General features: G+C 32.2%; 3 protein-coding genes across 8 annotated transcripts in view; 2 read left to right on the forward strand and 1 right to left on the reverse strand.

Annotated features, from left to right (window-relative positions):
* The first annotated feature begins 170 nt into the window (after nt 1-170).
* AgmNAT (Agmatine N-acetyltransferase) lies at nt 171-6,158 on the forward strand. 3 transcript variants are annotated; one of them, XM_013321972.1, is made up of 6 exons: nt 171-304; nt 2,216-2,306; nt 2,616-2,713; nt 3,045-3,220; nt 4,566-4,732; nt 5,024-6,158. In XM_013321972.1, the coding sequence occupies exons 2-6, from the start codon at nt 2,218-2,220 to the stop codon at nt 5,214-5,216; spliced, it is 723 nt and encodes a 240-aa protein (XP_013177426.1). In that variant the 5' UTR covers nt 171-304; nt 2,216-2,217; the 3' UTR covers nt 5,217-6,158. The 3 variants fall into 3 exon arrangements, with proteins under 3 accessions (XP_013177426.1, XP_013177427.1, XP_013177425.1); XM_013321971.1 differs by lacking the exon at nt 171-304 and adding an exon at nt 1,748-1,822; XM_013321973.1 differs by lacking the exon at nt 2,216-2,306.
* Nucleotides 6,159-6,665: 507 nt separating this feature from the next.
* Nucleotides 6,666-8,838, reverse strand: GMF (Glia maturation factor). Its single transcript, NM_001312331.1, is given in 4 exon segments — nt 6,666-7,160; nt 7,555-7,642; nt 7,908-8,017; nt 8,700-8,838. Coding segments are annotated over 4 exon segments (426 nt in total). The 5' UTR covers nt 8,808-8,838; the 3' UTR covers nt 6,666-7,040.
* Nucleotides 8,839-9,305: 467 nt separating this feature from the next.
* ATP7 (copper-transporting ATPase 1) overlaps nt 9,306-20,226 on the forward strand; it is a 35,501-nt gene continuing 24,580 nt past the window's right edge. For 2 of the 4 annotated variants that reach the window (XM_013321357.1, XM_013321360.1), the window contains exon 1: nt 13,736-13,909. Coding sequence is in view for 1 of the 4 variants with exons in the window: in XM_013321361.1 (XP_013176815.1) it covers nt 11,356-11,368; nt 12,326-12,359 (47 nt within the window). In the remaining 3 variants the exon portion in view is untranslated. Of the gene's footprint in view, nt 9,479-11,300; nt 11,369-12,325; nt 12,360-13,735; nt 13,910-20,226 lie in introns of those variants that run through there. The other 2 variants (XM_013321361.1, XM_013321359.1) reach the window with 2 other exon arrangements.

Below are 20,226 nucleotides of genomic sequence, written 5' to 3' on the forward strand. Positions count from 1 at the left end.
CGATTAGAACTCAATTTTTTCAGGTATTATATCGATATCGATAAGGAAAATGAGGTACATTTACATCCCTATGTGCATCGCATATCAACAGCACCTGGTCATTGGAGGTTGTTTCTGAGAATCTGTATTGTTTATTTTCGCCAGCTTGTTCTGTTAGTGACGTATGCAGGAGAGGGGAGAGAGGGGGCAATCTGTACCACAGAGGATAACGACATACTTTAATCCCGGATGTTGCAAGATTCAGGTTAATTGGGCTTATTACTTCTCCAAGAGTGCCGTAATGGAATATAAAAAGACGTTTTCTGTAAGTACCATCGTTAACTTATAAAATGTCCTTACAAATGTTTTTCTCACTCAACTGACGTAGGAACTGACGAATTTCTTGCGTATTTACCATTGGTCTGTAACCTTTGCTTTGACCGAGTTTAAAGCGTTAGGTGTCATTAAATTTGTATTTTTCTCGGGATTTTTTTTAAATATCATAAGGCAAACTAGCGAGCGTCCACCTGAAATCGCTGAAATAGCGAAGCGACCGTTGCCCATAGACATATGCAACTGCAGATGCATTGCCTTCAATCGACGGAGGAGGGGATACACAGAAAAAGAATATTTTCCCTTTAGGCCTCCGGGACGCACACTCATCAGACGACACGCGGAATTTCTTCCACTTGACGTCTTTCTTCTGTGTGGTCGTGGTATTGCACCGGGCGCACCGGCCAATTCGTGCGAAGATGTTAAAGCGGGTTCTACCGCTGTTATAATATGAGTGGAGTCGGGTTAATTGGGTTTAAGAATAATACAATTTGAATTGCTACCAACAAAAACTATTCTATAATACATTCATAAATACTAACTGTCACCAATAGCCTTATAAATTGCACGTTGTGATACGAATGATAATGGCTATTAGCGGACTGATAAAACTATTGAACATTACATTGAGACCTGCACTCATAAGCTGATATGACTCGATCACTCGATACTAGAGAGCTGCGTATGCGCTCTGCAGTTTGTCCTTTTCTAGATGAATATTGCTAGTTAACATTATCTTATGCGACACGACATTTCTCGTGAGTTGTAAATTGTCGTCATTAAAACACGAGGGAAAGGGAAATATGTTGTAAATATCCTTAATTGTATACGCAAGGAAACCGTAGTATTTAGTATTTTTTCATTTATTATACAATTAGATTAGTAACGTTTCCTCTAAACAATAGCAAAAATAACTCATCATCATCAGCTCACTATACGTTCTCACCGTGGGGCTCGGAGCCTACCCTAAGTAAGGGGTGATTAGGCCATAGTCAACCACGCTGGCCCAGTGCGGGTTAGTTGACATCACACATATCTGCACATATCTTTGAATTTCTTCTCAGATATGTGCTGGTTGCATCACGATGTTTTCCTTCACTTGACTTATTTTACTTGACTTGAATTATTTTAAACAATTTTAAAGAATAGTTTTCTATTTGTATATTATTTTGTTGCCGTTAAAATACATTTCAGTTATTTTATTTTTGATGTTGAATATCAACTCCTTACGTTTAATGGAAACAGTGTCAACACACACATCTCCGTTTCAATAAGTTAGAAAAACAGTTTAATTATTCATCAATTTTAATCTCTATTTCTTACGTGATTATGAACAAAATTGCTTGCATTTATTGAGACCTTAATGATCGTTATTAGTGCATAGATATTATTGAGTCAAGGTACAGGAATAGTTACGCATAGATATGCAAATATCTTAACTCTATGGTTAGTCGTAATGCAACTGTCAATGTGCAGTAACTATTTCAAAGATTAAATCCGTAGAAAACCGGTAAGTATTTATATTATTTATATTTTGCTTTTTATTTTTTTTGTATAGGTACTTTAATAAGAGATATTATTTATTAATAAGTTAATTTTCCAGCACGTAATATCTTACAAATATTATAAATGCGATTGTTTAGATGGATAGATGGATGTTGGTTTGAAGGTATCTCCAAAAAGGCTGAAAGGATCTCGATGAAATTTGGTATAAATATAGAACATATAGTCTGCTCGAACATAGGGTTCTAATAAACTTTTTTTTAATTTCGCGCGGACGAAGTCGCGGGCTGCAGCTATTGTTATCATAAATTTTAAATGTAACTCACGTTAAATCAAATTATAACTAACAGATAACTAATAAATAAATGCAATTATGTGTTCGAAATACGAATTTAAATAGAAATGCCGTGGTGTCGACCCTCCTCCGTTCCCGTGGGCAAAGTCTGGTGTCGATTCAAAGGACGAGATAAAAATGGTCAACCTGGTAAGATGTAAGTCTACGAAATAATTAAAATAATAACCAAGTGCATACTTTTTTGGATCAGCCTATTTATAACATTGTTAGGTACGTTCCTTAAACAGAATTATAAAGGTACCCGTCCATTGGCCCTCGCAGGACGCACCGCACGCGGGGCAGGCAACGTATTTTATTTTGCTTTGTATGATTTACTTAGCGCTGTGTCTATCATGCGCGCCGTCCGCATTGAAAAACAAAGTAAATCAATTTTATCCGTGCGTAATGGTAAACTTTAATTTACATAGTAAATAAAGGTCTATGTTATAAAAAATATTTCTAACAGGTATCAAATAAGAGACATGGAGCCATCAGATAGAAAGCGTTGCTTGGATATGATGGAGGAAACATTCCTGAATGACGAACCGCTCTGTCAAATTCTAGGTATTTTTATATATATATTTTTCTTCTAAAATTAGTGTACTTACTTTTGATTAGTAAATAACTACGTTTCAAATACGTAACGACACCTTATCAATTCTAATTTAATTTTTAAAAATCTGTACGTCACAATGGGACAGACCGCCAGATATTGCGCGACAGCGGGGCTAGACAAAGTGCATTCGCTACGTAGCGATTCCATAACGAACTTATAAATGTATAGAACTGACAATAACTTTCGACAAGTCACCTGATTATCGCTTCGTAGCGAATGCATTTTTTCTAGCCCCGCTGATATCACGTCTTAAATATGCATTTACCGACTTCATTACAGATATTAAATCAGACGTAGAATCAGTGACAACGATCAGGAACAACTGGGAGAGTTACGCTGACCAAGGGATATGCATTGCTTGCTACACGGAGAAAGATGGCATGCCTGATGAGTTGGTTGGCTTTAACATCCTAGTTGTTAAGACTACAGACGATAATGAAGAGGATATAAACAATGTTAGTTGAAAACTTGATGTAATTAAGCAATGGTTTATCTAACTTCCGTATATACTCTTTAAAGATTTGTTTTTGTTTGTAACGTAACTCGTAAACTATTGAATCGATTACAAAAATACTTTCACTACTAAAATGCTACATTATCTCTAAGGACATAGGTCCATCCGTGCAGTTTATAATGTTAAGGAGAGAGAGAGAGAATTTTAACAGTGGTAGAGAGTAATATCTTTGCACGAATATGCCCGGCTCGCTCGGTGAAATACCACGACCACACAGAAGACAGGCATCAAGTGGAAGCAATTCCCCGTTTCGTCTGATGAGTGTGCGTCCCGGAGGCCTAGTTTAGTCCTCTTTTCCTTTCCACCCTTTTTCTTACAAGAAAAGGATGGGAAGTGGAAGTGGACTTTCCGGATGAGAGGATGCATGGGAAGGGAAAATGATTTCTTTCTGTACATCCTCTCCTCCGTCCATTAAAGTTAGGCAACGCATATGCATGCGTATGTCTATGGACAACGGTTACTTCGCTATTTCAGCGATTTCAGGTTGCCGCTCGTTCGTTTGCCACCTTATGATATAAAAAAAAGAATCTTTGATTTTTTAACCTTTTGTATAAACAGAAAAGCAATTGCTGGCTGATTGATGGATAAACGATGGTTACTTTTGAACTGCGTACAACTCAATGTACACAAAGATATTTATGATTCCCTTTTTATCTAGTTACGCCACGGAATAAGATGTTAAGAGATATTTGCCAGATCATACAGAAGTCTATAAAAACGTCAATCAATTAACCGATACTACTGTTTTGTTTATTATTGTAATAAATTATTTTTAACTCCGAAGTGACTATAGATAGAAATACTAGTAAATTTTACGCTTTTGTTACGAAGTTTTCTTTTTCGAATTAATATCGTATAAGGAATATTAAGGTACGCGTCCATTGGCACGCGATGGACGCACCGAACGCACGGATTAAGCGAAATTACTTTGTCTTGATGCGATGCGGGCAGGGCGTGCGGTGCGTCCGAAACGGGCCAATGGACGCGTACCTTTTAAAAGAATATACTTATTTAGTTTATAGAGCGCTTGTAAGCAAAAATATAGCACTTCTGATGTCAAAAATGAAGTCAAAAGTCATGAAATAAATAGCGAAAGGATTAATTCAACGGTTTAAAGAAATTTGATAAATTAAATCACAGTTAATTTCAGAAGCATTTTAGCGCCCAATCTCTGTGTTTTGGTGTCATGTTTCTACTGCTTAACTCGTTCATAATACAATTATATTACAGCGAACTCAGAACACGTGTATGTACTGAATACAGATAGTCAATGCGTATGTTTGCAGGTCGCAGGCGAGTCGTGGAGGAAACTTTTAAAGACCCTAGTGAGAGCGGAAAATTTGGTGGATGTCTTTGAATATTACGGCGTGGATAAGTACTTGACGTCGAGTGGACTAACTGTACTGCCTGAGCATAGGGGACAGAACATTGGCGCGAAAATCATTGCGGCAAGGTAAACATTTTGGCAAAATTAAGACTGAAATCTTCATTGAACTCTAATTATGGTTACTACCTCTAAGTTTTATTGTGAGGGAAAAAAGGCAAGCAAGCCACTAGGTATCCATTTTTTACCTTTTAGATAAGTGCGTGAACGGAAAGAAGATTTGAATTTGTGTCTGACACACACTCATCGAACGATACAAGGAAATACTTCCATTTGGCGCCAATTCTTTGTTTGTCATTCGTACAGCAAATTTATACTATCACTGGGTTTGCCTAATGAAACTAAAATATAAATTTCCAGGGAAGCAATCTGCAATACATTCGGTATAAAAGCCGCGGCAACGGTATTCACGGCTAGGAGCTCGCAGGTGCTAGCCGCTAAATGCGGGTACCAACAGCTAGCAGTACTACCTTACGAGCGTATGTTAGAAGAAGGAATTGACCTTACTGGCTGCGACACACTAACTGCTATCCTTATGGGTAGAACATACTAGTTGCAAATATTTATGATAAATGTCGAAGTCGCATAAGGGATGTATTACTGTAGGTGTATACAGGATGATTCTTAATGGATAGTTTATAATCTTTCTATTAATTAATTAAGAATCATCCTGTATAAATGAAGGTTACTGCCGTAATATGCTGTCCCTGTTTTATTCAAAGAGTCTGAAAGGGATAACAATATTTCGACAATAGAAAATAAAAACTCAAAATGTATCAAATCTTAATTTATTATCAAATAACGCATAGTCATTACACTATAAATGCAGTACTTTTAGTCAATATAAAAACCGTTCAGCTTATTTCATTCAGCCATATCTATATATAAATGTTCAAAAACACTTCAAACTTATTATTATTTATTTCTAATTAAAGTTTTTCTTTTTTTTTCAATCCAAATTTAACTGTGATATAATCTATATGTGAATTTATAACGAATGGTATAATCATAAGTGTTGCAATATTAAAACACATAAAAACATGTAGTACTACTTTTTTGATTAATATTTAAGCTACTAAACATGGCTATGTTAACTGAAATAAAAATTAAAGGTGAGATATCACGGGGCGCGGAAATTGCTGTCATATACCAGTAAGCAGTTGCCACCAACTTCTATATCGCATAGGGTTGCCAGGACGCCAAAACTAATAGCCGGACAGACCAGCCAGTGTCCGGACATTTGGGTAGAAAGGACACCCTATATTATTGAGGATTTTGTCTGTCTGCATTATCGTCTTCTCTCAGCCACTCTCGTGCCGGACAACCTGGACACTGTTAGTTTAGCCCGGATACGCAATTAATTAGCGGGCAACGATACTTTTGCATCTCGCGAAACGCATCTTTAATATGTTCTGATTAATAATTACAGTTTTTTATACTTTTTAATTTGCAATGTCAATGGACTGGCAATATAATACATAAACGATTTATATAGTATGAGAAATTTTAATAACATAAATGAATTTTTATCATAAACTTTTAACAATTATTTTTAATATGCGTTCTGTAAATAAATTCTACAGCAAAATAATAGTAATATAAATATGCAAATGTGGCAAGATATATTTGATATATAGGTTTTTTTTTAAAAAACAATATGTTTTAATGGACTTTTAATAAAGGCAAAATTTTTATTATATTATATAAAATGAGTATTTTTGAAGATTTATTTGTAAATAAATATTTAAGAATATTTTTTTGGAATGTTTTTTTTTACTTTATGCAAAACTATTTAATTATTTTACTTTATGTTATAGTCAGTATTGGAAATATACGCTTTTTGATTATTGGAGTCATTTCTATTAAATTTTTATGAAAAAGTTTTGGTCCAAAAAACGCTCTAAAACAGTGAAAATTTACGAAAACACGAAAAAAATACATTTCCTCTCATCTGTGCGCACAAATTTTCTTATAATTAAATATATAAATATGCACTTATTTTAATTATTACATCTTACATATCATCGCTACATATAGCATTTGGAAACTAAATACAAAAGAGAGATAAAAAAAACATTTCAAGGTCACTGGCAAGAATCAACCATAATATTTAATGTGGCAATACTTAATAATGTACTTTGTTTTATATATTAAATATAATTTTAATATACTTAAAAATAAATGGACTGAATTATAAAGGAATTCTCTTTTGATTATTATTAATTAATTTTGAAATACCCACACGAAACATTATCAAAAATGTCATTTTAATATTTTGTACATCCTGTATACACAATTTAAAAAGAAATAAAATGGAACTTACTCACTAGTGTTGTCTTACAAGTGACCTATATCGTTATCAAAAGGGTACTGAAGCCTATCTGTTGAGTTTCTCATTCAACCAATCAGATGTAAGTTCGTCTATCTCTCGCACTTCCAGCAAACGTGGCGCACCAACCGCCGCCGCTAGAGCGCGCTGTGTGCCCGCGTACATAACCTACAAATGTTTTTTACAAGTCAACATTCAGCAAAGAAATTGTGTTGTCATTTTTGAACATCCTGTATAGTATTAATTATTATTATTTGCCCATTACTAAGAAACTTCAATACAATTGTAAAATCTAAAACTGTGTAAAGCAAATACAATGAATGTTAAAAACTAATTTTAGTCCTCTTACCCTGCCCACCGTTTTTCTTATAAGTAAAAGATGGGAAGTGGAAGTGGATTTTCCAGATAAGGGGAAAATAGTCTCTTTCTGTATCCCCTTCTCTGTTACATATGTCTCATATTACATATGTCTATGGGAAACAGTCGCTTCTCTATTTCAGCGATTTCAGGCAGCCGCTCACTTGTCTGCCACCTTATGATATAAAAAAAACAAAGCATATACCTGTAACTCCATATGTGCATCTCTGGGTGTATAAAATATAAAGCACATCGGAAATGAGGTGCGGCCATCATTGTGTTCCATTTTATAACTGAAAATATTGTAAAAATTATATTTTAATTTAGTATCATAAAAGTAGTTTCTGTGCTTTAGGGACAATTATAAATCATATGATATCTGAGTGTTCCTTCCTTCTGCATCCTTTAATCCATTCAGGCTATAGGAGTACAAAAACACATTTGCAAAAAACATAGTGTCAAGTTAAATAATATAAAAGGCCTATATCTCACAGTAGACAACCACATGTAGAAATTTTCTATGTACATCTTGTTATATACAATGCTAGTCTTATGTACCTGTATATAATAAATCGAGGCTGGTGTGATGGCAATATGTCCTGAAGCTCTTCCAGTTCCACACTCTCTAGTTCCTCGTCTACTTCTAGTGCTTGCTTTTCTCTGTTCACCTGTAACATGCAAAAACATTAAATGTAACTAATCTTAACAAACAAATGACTAAACTAATATTTAGTAACTACCACCAATGTTTAATTCCTAAGTCACATAATTTCCTTATTATTGTCATTTTCTCTTTATTAACTGAAAATTGGAATAAATATGGGAAAGACTTTCAAATTAATTAAACAATATATTTACAAAAAATAGGTATAATTTATTAAATTAATAAGAGTCATAATTTTTATTTGAACACCAACTGTCTCTTGAACACAGACAACAGATTTGTGGACAGATTGTAAGAGACAAAAAATTTAATATTTTTTTAATATATTATATACAGGCAGTATTATTTATTTAATATACTAACTAGAACAAAGCTAAAATGTAATTTAAATGCAACAGATAAGATAAACAATTACCGCAGTTGAATGTTCATTGCTTTATTTACAAGTTCCTGTCTGCGAGTAACTAAAAATTTATTGTGACTCATTCGATGATCTGTATTTACTATCACAGAAGCATTGTATGATTGGACAAATGTATGTTAGATTTAATCATGGTAAAAATTACAATATTTCAGTTAGAATACAAGTAAAAGAAGAGTAATTCGATTGCAATGTAATTTATATTAATAAACGTTCACAAACAATTGAATGATACCCGTTTCCTGTTTACAATTATCAATCTTACCTTTAAAATTAATGCTGAATTTGAATTGTGCTTTTGAAAACGAAACTTCTTTAATACATTTTTTACATCTTCCCCGATGTCACAGACATTAACATTTTGTCCCGACATGATCAACAAATTTCATAAACTGTATGTATTTTAATTACTAGGGAATAAATTACTACAAATTGTGGCCAAACCCAAAACTATTCATACGTCAACAAAACCTATTGTCCATTGTCAAACTCATCTGACAGTGACAATTTATTCTAAGGTAAATTATAGGTTCAGTCAAAAGTAAACATTCTGTTGATTTTTCTACTACTAAATTGGTTAATTTCAGATTTTCTGACTCTTTTAAATTTACATCTACTGAATTTTTTTACGTTACTTATACTAATAATTTTTTTATAAATGCCTTCATATTTTCAGTAACGAGTTTTTTTATAGTAAGTTAACTAAAATGTTATAGAATTCTCTGCTTATTTATGGCAAGTTGGTCACAAGTGTCAAATGTCAATTCTTCTGACGATATGTCATAGTTTCTGAAAATTATTGTTATTTATAATACAGTATTATTTACGGCAAATATCATTTTTAATGATAAACGTAATACACATAATCTTTAAATTTTTTGTAATATAGGTGCTTTTAACAATCAATAAAATAGGTTATCCTTTGTATGATTATCATTTTTTAGAAAGTCAGAACCATACAAAATTCATTGTATTCATTGTACAATTCTTTAAACTGTGATTGTGTGTGCCCTAAATAGAAGTCAATACCATTTACCATATATAGTAAGTATTTCTACAGTTGATAAATTGGATTTTTTTATTCATATATTCATAAGAGGTCGTCGTTTCAAAAGTTGTGTGATTAAAATAATATTTCGTATTTCCTAAAAAATGTAATAAACAAATTTAATAAATAATCAAATTTTTTACATGATCTTGTTATAAAACCCATGAAATCTGATAAAGAGAGAATTTCGTCTTTAAAAAGGGGTGAAAAGTTTTATGTTGCTGTAATTTTTCATTTACAAGTTATCAGAACTTTTATGTTTCTGCTCCAACTTTTTATTTACAAGTAATTATAACTGTAATACACTTTTACAAATAGAAAAATGTATTTAACGTAATAATGCCCATAACAAAAATAAGCACAGTCACATCTTCACTTTACATAGCTATGCTCTTTTGTTATAATTTGTATGATTTATAGATGCAATAAATTTTTTACTAAATAATATTTAAAAATTCTATGTATGACTGTATGTGTGGATTTTACTATAATTTATAAATAAACAATTTTTTTTTTATTTTAATTTCTCTCTAAATAGTATTGATTAGATTTGCACTACAATTTTTATTTTTATTTATACAGATACTGTGACATTTGTATAATTTACCTCATAATAGTTTACATATCTTCTAAAAATATAAAAATACAAGTAGCAAGTTGGACAATAAAAAGATAAAGATAAATATCTTATAGCCTAGATTAATTTATCTGACAACTTTAATATTGTACATATGAAATTTTACTAGATTGTACATTCTTATCTCTTACACATTACAGTTTCTAACTGCAGTAGTAAGTACTAAGGCATGGTAAAAATTATATTATTTTTATTTCTAAATATATGTATAAATAAATGCCACATAAATAATTAACTATGTTAGTAAAGGTGTTGTAAAACATTAAATTAATTAATCTTCCATTTTTGGAAGTCAAATCGGAAAATGAGCTGGAGAGAACACCTCTATAAGCGAGAGTCAATGTCCAGTCCCAATGGATAACCTCCATAAGCGAGAAATTCTGATAAGAGAGAGACCTCTATAAGCGAGATATGTATTGGTGTCTTGGACTCTCACTTATCCCTTTGACTATATCCTCCATGAATTATGTAAAAAATAATATATTTATATGAATTAATTTTTTTTTTCACTATAAAAATGAAGATGTTTTATTATGAAGTATTCATTAATATTAAAATAAGTAATTAAATGACTAATTAATTAAACTACCAAAATAATACTACAAACTATATACTAAAACTAAACCAAACTAAAAATAAAACTAAATAATATAAAAAATCGACCCCAAATCGCTGCGGTTGCACGGTAGGGTTTCCAAGAGGCTGGCGGCGGCTTTTATTTTTTTATTTATTAATTACAAAATAATGAAAAAATGGGAGCAAAGTTTACTTTTAAAACAATTTGCTGCCTTTATATATAAGTTAAATGAATTTAAAAATTAATTTTTAAATTAATTATGATTCTATTTAAATATAGACTGTCATAAATGTTTTATTATAATACTATTACTACTGTGTTATCAATCTAGGTTATATGTTGAAGCCTCTTAACAATTAAATCACAATCTTATTACATAAAAATCAAAGTTTGTATGTTTGTATGTTTGTATCTTACATATTTATAAACTACTGCACAGATTTTGATGTTTTTGTTTGTATGTTTTGATGATTCCGGAGTAGGTTTGTGCTTTAGAAATTTTATTTAAACTTTTTGCTTTTGTCTTTTGTTTGATTAAACTAGAATCTAATAGTGAAAGTTGAGTCTTAAAATGTTGAATATCAATACGGTTAATTTTTTACAGGTGAAATGAGAACATGAGGAAAATCGCCTGCTGTCGAGAAGATATCTAAAACAAGATGACTTCAGCTAGTAAGTACATAGTTTATACAAGTGAACATTATTTTTTTATCATTTAATGACAATTCTGGCTGTAGCTTGCAACTCAGTCTGAGCGGAATTTAAAAAAAACATAATTAGTAGTTATGTGTTCTTTCAGACTATGTTCTATAATGCCAAATTTCAGCGAAATTCATGCAGCTGTTCTAGAGACATCCATCCATCAATACATCCCAACATTCACATTTATAATGTTAGTAAGATATAAGATGTTACTTAGAGATAATGTAGCATTTTAATAGTAACAGTATGTTTGTACTAACTCCAATAGTTTATTTGTAATTAATATAACTGCATGAAAATTAAACTTTCAACTCAAGTTAGTTTAGGTTATTGAAGATGTTTAATTTTTTATTAAATTTGTTCACGCTTTGATTGCCATTGTATGTCGTATGCCGCTAACTCGGCCACAAAGCCGCATTCGTAGCACCAAATGATAACTACTAGTGACTGATAACAGAGGCATTGTACGCTCGAGTGGTCATTACATAGTAACACGATTTATTCATTATTTTATACTATTAAATAATCTAAATTAATTGTTTATTATTAATCGTTACGCTTACAAAGACTTGATAGATTATTAATGTTATTATTGATGAATTTATAGTTTGTTTTGTTTGTGTTTTAAAGGTTATTAACACTAAGTATCACCGATAGATGGCGTTGTTTGAAAGATTAAGTTTTTGAATTTCCCGCTCAAACCAAAGATCTGTTGTCTGCTTCCCAGTCTGGGTTATGAGTGTAGTGCAATTATTTTACTTTTTTTAAATACAAATACTAAAAAACAAATTTCAAAAATATCTTGGATTTTTAAAAAGTTATTTTACATCGAATTACTAAGACCTTTTTTATGTCGATTTTATATTTTTTAAGTATTAAATTGTTTATAATTATAGATTTAGTAATAATAATTTGTTTTGTTCCCAGGCGAAGACACCGAAATGCTGGAAAAACCGCCACCGTAAGTGTTATTCCCCAATACATTAGAGCGCAATAATGTTAGCCAACCTTCGCTAGTCGGAGAGGCACCTCAAGAAGAAGAAGAAGAATGTTATCATACTTTTTTTAATTAAAGATCGCGTTATTCTTATGTCTAAATATAGATAATACGTACGATGACAACTTCGCTGTATTAATCTGATTATGTCGGCTGAATTATTGCATTGGGTGTTTAGGAAATTGTGACAAGAGGCTAACTGCGTTTTCACTCATAAAACATCCCTCTCATTTTCTCTATAAAAATGAGAGATAGCAATATGTTCAAATAGGGTTGGGTGTTTGGGCCGAGCGTCGATGGCTCAGCGGTTAAGTACTTGACTTGTAATCTGCAGGTCCTGGGTTCGAATCACGTCCATGTGCCATTGTGGTTTTTCGATTTATATATGTACATTTATCCGACGTTCTTATGGTGAAGAAAAACATCATGATGTAATATAATCTGCGAAGAATATCAAAGATATGTGAAGTCAACCAACCCGTACTGGGGCACCGTGGCTAACTATGGCCTGGTTACTAACTTAGGGTAGGCTCCGAGCCCCTCTGTGGGGACGTAGAGTGAGCTGGGCAACATGGCCTGTTATTTCTTAATAATTTGAGTCGTCTGCATTCGTCGTTATTGCATTAGCGTAATAAGGGTTTGCTACGTTTATTTTTTTTACTCCAATATTTGTGTACATGTTCAAATAACTACAATGTTACTGTAATGACAAGCCTTACCCACACTGTTCGTATCTTGCATTCAAAAGTTTCCTTTATTCCATGTCGTACGTTAGAAGATAAGCGATTTTGAGTTTTATTGTTATCGTAATAAGGTGGTAAATTCCAATCGACTATGGTAGTTCACGTAATTTCTCAAGAGGCAGGCAAGGACTGAATAACTATTACAGCTTAATCATTATAGTGTTGATAACAATTATGTTTTGTTATCGATACTTTTTGGTTATGATTTTAAATGACATTATGAATTCTTGATTTAATCCTATGATCTTGATAAGTAAGGTTGATAGGGCTGAGAATTCAGACAAGTTAATTAAGTTAAGATGTATACAAACTTTAGTTTGGCAATTTATTGTATAAAATCCTGTCCTGCCGTCCATTAGATTGTAACACTAAATATTTCAAATACTGTCTTAAAAAACTGATTTTTTAAATAGTATTTTGTATAGTGACCTTGAAGTACAAGGTTGTGCTTGAAATGTTTTTCCTGTCAGCGGCATACACACAACGTGTTCAGTAATTTAAGGATACAAATTTGTCGATATTTCGATTCGCATTACGTACATCACTAACACTTTCATTCACCCACATAGCGCGGTACAATCCAGTGTTGATGCGTGATTGCGCAGCGTTGGTTGTGTTTTGAGCGCGCGCGTTTTTCATTCACAATTTCACGTAACGATAATTACGATCCAAAACGAACAATAATTGTGTCAGTGACTTGTGTACTTTGATCTTTTTTATTAATTCTGTGACTACAATTCTCTATATTTAAATTTGCAACAGTTTCACGAGGTTTTTATTTGATGTTTTTTTTTAATTAGAAAATTGAAAGTTTTCACTTAATCGTTGTACATGTTTTTCTAACTTAGTTTACTTAGAGATCAGAATAACGAAGCACTTTTGACTAAATACGAAAATAATTAAACTTTATTATAACAATTTAATCTCATTTTAATGAGGGTTTACATTGAGATTTACAACAATGTTTTAGTTTCGTCAGTGAAACCAATGCTTAAATCTATCTATTTGTGTCTACTAATTTATAAATGCAAGTCCTTTAACGGTTCCTAAGCTTATATTCATAACATTTAGGACATTTCTAGTAATTGGTTTGATTTAAAATCTAGGAATCGAACTCCCTATAGTCAGTAAGTCGCTACTGAGCTATTTGGATTAATTTTCCTAATTTAGTATTATTAATTGATGTCTATTATGCTAGATTAGATGTTTTATGTTTTTAATAACGTGTTTGTACTAATTTCGTGTTTCAAAACGAGGTAACCGCTTCATAAAAAAGGTCTTGACAGATAGACGGACGGACAACAAAGTGATCCTATAAGGGTTCCGTTTTTTTCCTATGAGGTACGGAACTATAAAAATTAGAATTATGTTTGTAATCTTGAATTTTTCCATAGTAATGTTAGTATACAATTACATATTTTATATTAAATTTACCCGACTGGGCATTGAACCCAGTAACTAAATTAAAAGATACATCTAACCACTAATCTATCAAGGTCTTGTTGATACACTTACGCTACTAAAATACCTGTATACAAAAACTTGTTATCCCTGGGTTTTCCAAAAGTAAATGAAATAGATGGTAATGTCTCGGCAGTGGAAACCCACTGTTTTTTATCTTTTTTTTTTGTATCATGGAATTAATTTCACACTGATATTCTCATGATAATGAAGGTAATAAGTACTATCGTACTGTTATTGTTTACGTTTAAAAAGTTACAATGGTTTAACTTGTTATATGCATGTAACTAACGCTACCAAAATGATGACAATTTTTTTTTTTAATCATTATTTGTAGGCCCACTTTAATGCCGTTTAATATATAATAAACATTTAGCCAAAACTTTCTGATTTATATTAGTTAATTAGTAGCCTTCAACTTAATTAGTAGCCAATGTGTTCTTCAGATTATGTTCTACATCTATGCCAAATTACAGCGAGATCCATGCAGCCGTTCTAGAGATACCTTCTAATAAACATCCATCTGAAAATTCGCATTTATATTATTAAGATATAGTTAGACGAATCCACGTGAAGGCAGAGTTTATATTAGCAATATTTAAGTACTGTATGCATTTACAAAATTCTATTTCGGTACTGCACGTTCTTAGAAGGATCGATGGCATTTGATACTTTTATTTTTGCTTGCTTGCCTTATTTAAGATTGTTTGGTCCTTTACTTAAACAATGATGTCATAAATAACAGAACTAAGTGCGCACGGACTTTGTTATGTTTTTTATTGACTAAAAACTGATATCGATTCTGTTTGATTCCATTATCATTTTCCAACGAAACCAATGTAATTCATTTGATTTGTGGATTGTGACATAAGATTTATGAACGTTAACAATACTTAGTCAGTGTTACATGAATGGCTATACAATCTTACTTTTTTAATAATATTATAAACTAGCTGTCGCCCGTGACTCCGTCCGCGTGGATATATAAAAAACTTAATTAGTGTAGCCCACTCATCCATCCATCCACATTACATTCATCTAAACATTGGTATTTACAATATTAGTAAGTTAAATAAAAAGCAGCTCTACAATGCATAAATTCAAAAAATAAAATAAAAAATGAATAAATAGTATCCTACGTCCGTCTCTAAGCTGCCTCCTCACTAATTTTCAGCCATATCGGTAAAGCCGTTCTTGAGTTATAAATAGTGTAACTAACACGACTTTCTTTTGTATATATAGAGATGCGAATGTTTAGATGGATGGTAGTTTGAAGGTATCTCCGGTACGGCTCAACGGATTTTGATGAAATTTGGCATAGATGTAGGACATAGTCTAAACGAACACAAAGGCTATTTATTATTTTTTTTTAAATCCACGCCGACGTAGTCGCGGGCGACATCTAGTTTAGTATAAAAGAACTTAGCTAGAGACATTTTTACTTAGATTTATAACTTTTTGACTTTAAAATGGCTTCATCAGTATTGGTAACCAATTTTATAGCTAATGTAGCTATGATTTTTCCACTGTTAAAATACGCCATAATAATATCCATATTTCCAAAGACAACAAGATATGTTTTCAAACTTATTTTGTCTACTGCCCACTTTGAGAATAAATATTTTTTTAGCGCCCCCATATTTTCACATGTTTAAAAACCACTATAACTTCAAATTAAATTAATTAATTATTGTGACCTATATGTGTATATTAACGGAGAATTCTAAACGAAACTTTTACTATAACCCGCAACTTGAGACGTGCAGCGCCCACAAGGGGGCGTTATCGCCCACTTTGGGAAAGACTGGTGTAAAGGAAAGCAGTCAGACAAAGTGTAGACAATCTCTGCAATCTATTCAATTATATTGACCTATCAAAAGTCTATGGAAGGTCAAAAACAAATGAATTTTGTTTAATAAACAAAACAACACTGCCAATTGTTTTGAAGAACGTCAAATAAAATAATCGCCACATTGTTCTATTTGTTGTTTAGTTGTTTGTATGAAAGCACACCTCGGCCACTTGTACAGATGTTTCTACATTGTGTAAATCTTTGTAACATGTGAGTTTTTTTTTCATAAAAATTTATAAGGTGTCTGTCCTTGGTGTTTCAGGCCAGTTAAGTTGCAATAAAAACCTCCTTCAATTATGTAAGGCTAGTCAAACGTGAATGCTATTCTATTCTAGTAGGGGCTACGCCATTGGAAATGCATTAATTAAAGAAAAGGTCTTAGTACGTATATTAGTTTTCTCCAATCAGAGTCTAACCTTCGTTGGTAGTTGAAGCCTCTATGAAGAGATTTTTTTTAAATAAGATAAGATCAGCCTTTATTCGCTGACCAGTACATCATTTTTTTTACATGAACATAAACTACTTTTTTTTTAAATAGAAAAAAATAAAATTATAGCATTGTTTTCAGCTTCCAGTTGAAAAAAAAACAATTATAAAGTTACACTTGAATTTTCAAATATGTTAATCGTGTGAAATATCTTAATTCTGTGTTAGATTTCCTTCAGCCGCATTTTTCAAGTAATATAACTTCAAACTTCTATATAAATGTTCCTGTTAGTCTAAACTGTAGTTTAGTTAGATAATATACGTAGAAGTACTAGATTGTTTGTAAGACCCTATCTCGTGTATTATTCCGTATAGATATGGAGTCTTATCAAATATAATAAATAAATAAATACAATTCATTGAAAACATTCGTAGAAATATTCATAAAACCATATAAATAAAGATTGTCTTTGTAGTTTTACAACGTCAATTCTTTACACACAATTATTAAAAATTAAAAATAAAACAGTTATAATTTAGGTAATGTATTTTATTGGTCCTTTCAAATAAAAAAAAACCTTTGCCATAGCCAAGGAATACTGTTATAATTTCCATTAAATAGATATAGAAAACGTATAGACTAACTAGCTGTTGCCTGTGACCGGCCGCGTGGGGTTAAAAAGACTTAATTAGTAGCCTATGTGTTCTTCCAGACTGTGTGAAAAATTTCATCTAGATCCGTCCAGTTGTTCGATACCTTCTAACATCCATCCATCAATCTAGCCATCTAAACTTTCGAATTTATGGTATTAGTAAAATTTGTCGACCACGGACAGGTTGACGCAGCGTGGTAAGGCCTCCCGCAACATGAACCGATGACCTGTTCAAGGTTACGGGAGCGTCCTGGATGCAGGAAGCATAGGACCGGTCATCATGACGATCTTTGGGGGAGGCCTATACCCAGCAGTATGCGACTAATGGCTGAACGACAACAGTAAGATTAGTTAGAAACAAGATAGAAAACCTCGATTAAAAATACATCGATGTAAATAGAATTAAAAATATCAAACCTTTATAAACGTTAGAGCTTCCGTAGGATAATTAAATATTTTAACTAACATTAGATTCTTATAAAAACATCAAAGTTATGACTATGAATCAAATGTCAGCAATTGTTTTTAAGTGACTATTATTGTAAAAAAAATACAATAGATATATGTTTTATAAACAATATTTAGATGTATGTAATGTTTTGAACGAGCATACAATGTATCAGTCATCCTTCACTAATAATATTGATTGAAATGATTAATTCCATAGTTGACTAGGCAGAGTTAGAAGAGCACAGTATTCTAAACATCAAATCAAAATATAACACGACGACGAGAGGGAGCTGCCTCGGCAGCTGACGCAGACGGGGTCGCGGACAAGAGCGAAAGCGTGCCCGTGGCCCCGTCAGGTAAACCCAGAGAGGTTTAGTGGGTATGCCTCCGCTATGGAGGGGAATCCCACATAACTACCGCGTCCACCCCAGGCGCGGAGTATGCATAAAGCATTCCTCTCTGGAAAAAAAGTGATATAACACGACATCTACATTTGCAAAAAAAAGGTAATCTTACTAATATTATAAATGCGAATGTTTGGATGGCTGTATTGATCTCGTTAAAATTTAGCACAGATATAGAAGAAGAATACATAGGCTAGTTATTAAGTTTTTTTTTAATTCAGTTTGGACGGCAATCGCGTGTCAGCTAGTTATTCTATAAGTACTTTGAACATCGTCTTAATTTTATCATACGAAACTGAACAGCTATAGTTCTATCCAAAAATATTGGCTAGAACGTACACAATTTTACAATACTATTTAAGGTAATATTAAAGTTTGAATCTTGTTATACAAATATCAATTTTTAAATTAAGAATAAAGTTTAAAAAAAATGTGATAACGTTTTTGCGATGAAAGTGAATTTATAATTTCGTAAATGAAATCAATCCTACCACCAAAAAACATACATTTATGACGTAATTAAGGTTGCGATTCACTTGGGTCATATTGTGCAATAATTATATCAAATTTGTCAGAAAAATAATCTATACAATTTAAATGTTATATGAAAATTTACTTAGTATTTTTACAGTATTCTAAATTTTGTTCGACACTTTTTTTTTGTATATTAAAAAAATGTCATATATGTGAATCAAATCAAAGGTTTTGTCTTTCAAAGTAAGTTTCAGTGCATTGTCTTGTCGGGTTGATGTAATCCGTCCAATTATCCGTGAAATAATTACCAACTTTTCACATAATCGAAATAATACAAAGAGGAAAATTAAATTTAACATTGAGGAAATCAAATGAATTTGACCCTGACTCTATCGTTTATTATTGAATGCGCTTCGATTCGACCTCACATCACCTTTGGAATTAATTTTTAATTGTATTCCGTCTACTTATTTACACATCGTACGCTTTTTACGTATACATCGTTTTAACTACACCTTTTATAAATTGATTTTGTATATTTGAAAGGACAAAGACCATGAAATGTTCGAGTCATTAAAAGTCGAACACAATGCTGGTGTTGCGGATCCACCTTTAAACCCCAAGAGTCATTCTGTACGTATTTTCCCTTATCGTACAACACAAAACCTGATATGTTATTTTCTCTAGGCAATATTTAATTTTTATTAATTTGATTAATTAAAAAATATAAAGAGCGTCGGTGGCTCAGAGCTCTAGCACTTGACTTGCAATCTGCAGGTCCTGGGTTCGAATCCCGCCATATACCAATGTTTTTTTCGATTTCCGATTCACATATGTACATTTATCCGACGTTGTTACAGTGAAGGAAAACATCGTGATGCAACCTGCACATATCTGAGAAGAAATTCAAAGATATGTGTGAAGTCAACCAACCCGCACTTGGTCAGCGTGGTTGACTATGGCCTAATTACCTTTAACTTAGGGTAGGCTCCGAGCCCCTCGGTGGGGACGTACAGCGAGGTGACGATGATGATGATGATGAAAACATATACATAATTTTGTACCCTAGTGTGTCTATAGGTTTATGTTCTTATTACGTATTATCTGCGGCCGCGCAACTTTCACTTTGTTTCCGATGTTTATCGCTCAACACGTTTTATGGAACTTTTTACAGTTTTTAGATCAATTGAATTATTTTGCGACGTTGTCACTTTCTTTTAGAATTAATAGTATTTTATTTATACTATATATAAAAGTTATTTAGTTACATAATATAATTGTATATAAGTAGTCTTATTTCCGCAGTGTTACCATTTTATTCGTTTGTTTTTTTTTATAAGAGTATGCAAACAAGCAGCGGGAACACCG

Source organism: Papilio xuthus, unplaced genomic scaffold (assembly GCF_000836235.2).
Source record: "Papilio xuthus unplaced genomic scaffold, Pxut_1.1 DF825946.1, whole genome shotgun sequence".
In the NCBI taxonomy this organism is placed as follows: domain Eukaryota; kingdom Metazoa; phylum Arthropoda; class Insecta; order Lepidoptera; family Papilionidae; genus Papilio; species Papilio xuthus.

What these genes read in the sequence shown, in the direction of transcription:
- AgmNAT (XM_013321972.1), top strand. Translation starts at nt 2,218, where the DNA reads ATGCCGTGGTGTCGACCCTCCTCCGTTCCCGTGGGCAAAGTCTGGTGT. An exon ending in ATGAAGAGGATATAAACAAT is followed by an intron (nt 3,221 to 4,565) that starts GTTAGTTGAAAA and finishes GTATGTTTGCAG; the next exon opens with GTCGCAGGCGAGTCGTGGAG. An exon ending in GCGAAAATCATTGCGGCAAG is followed by an intron (nt 4,733 to 5,023) that starts GTAAACATTTTG and finishes ATAAATTTCCAG; the next exon opens with GGAAGCAATCTGCAATACAT.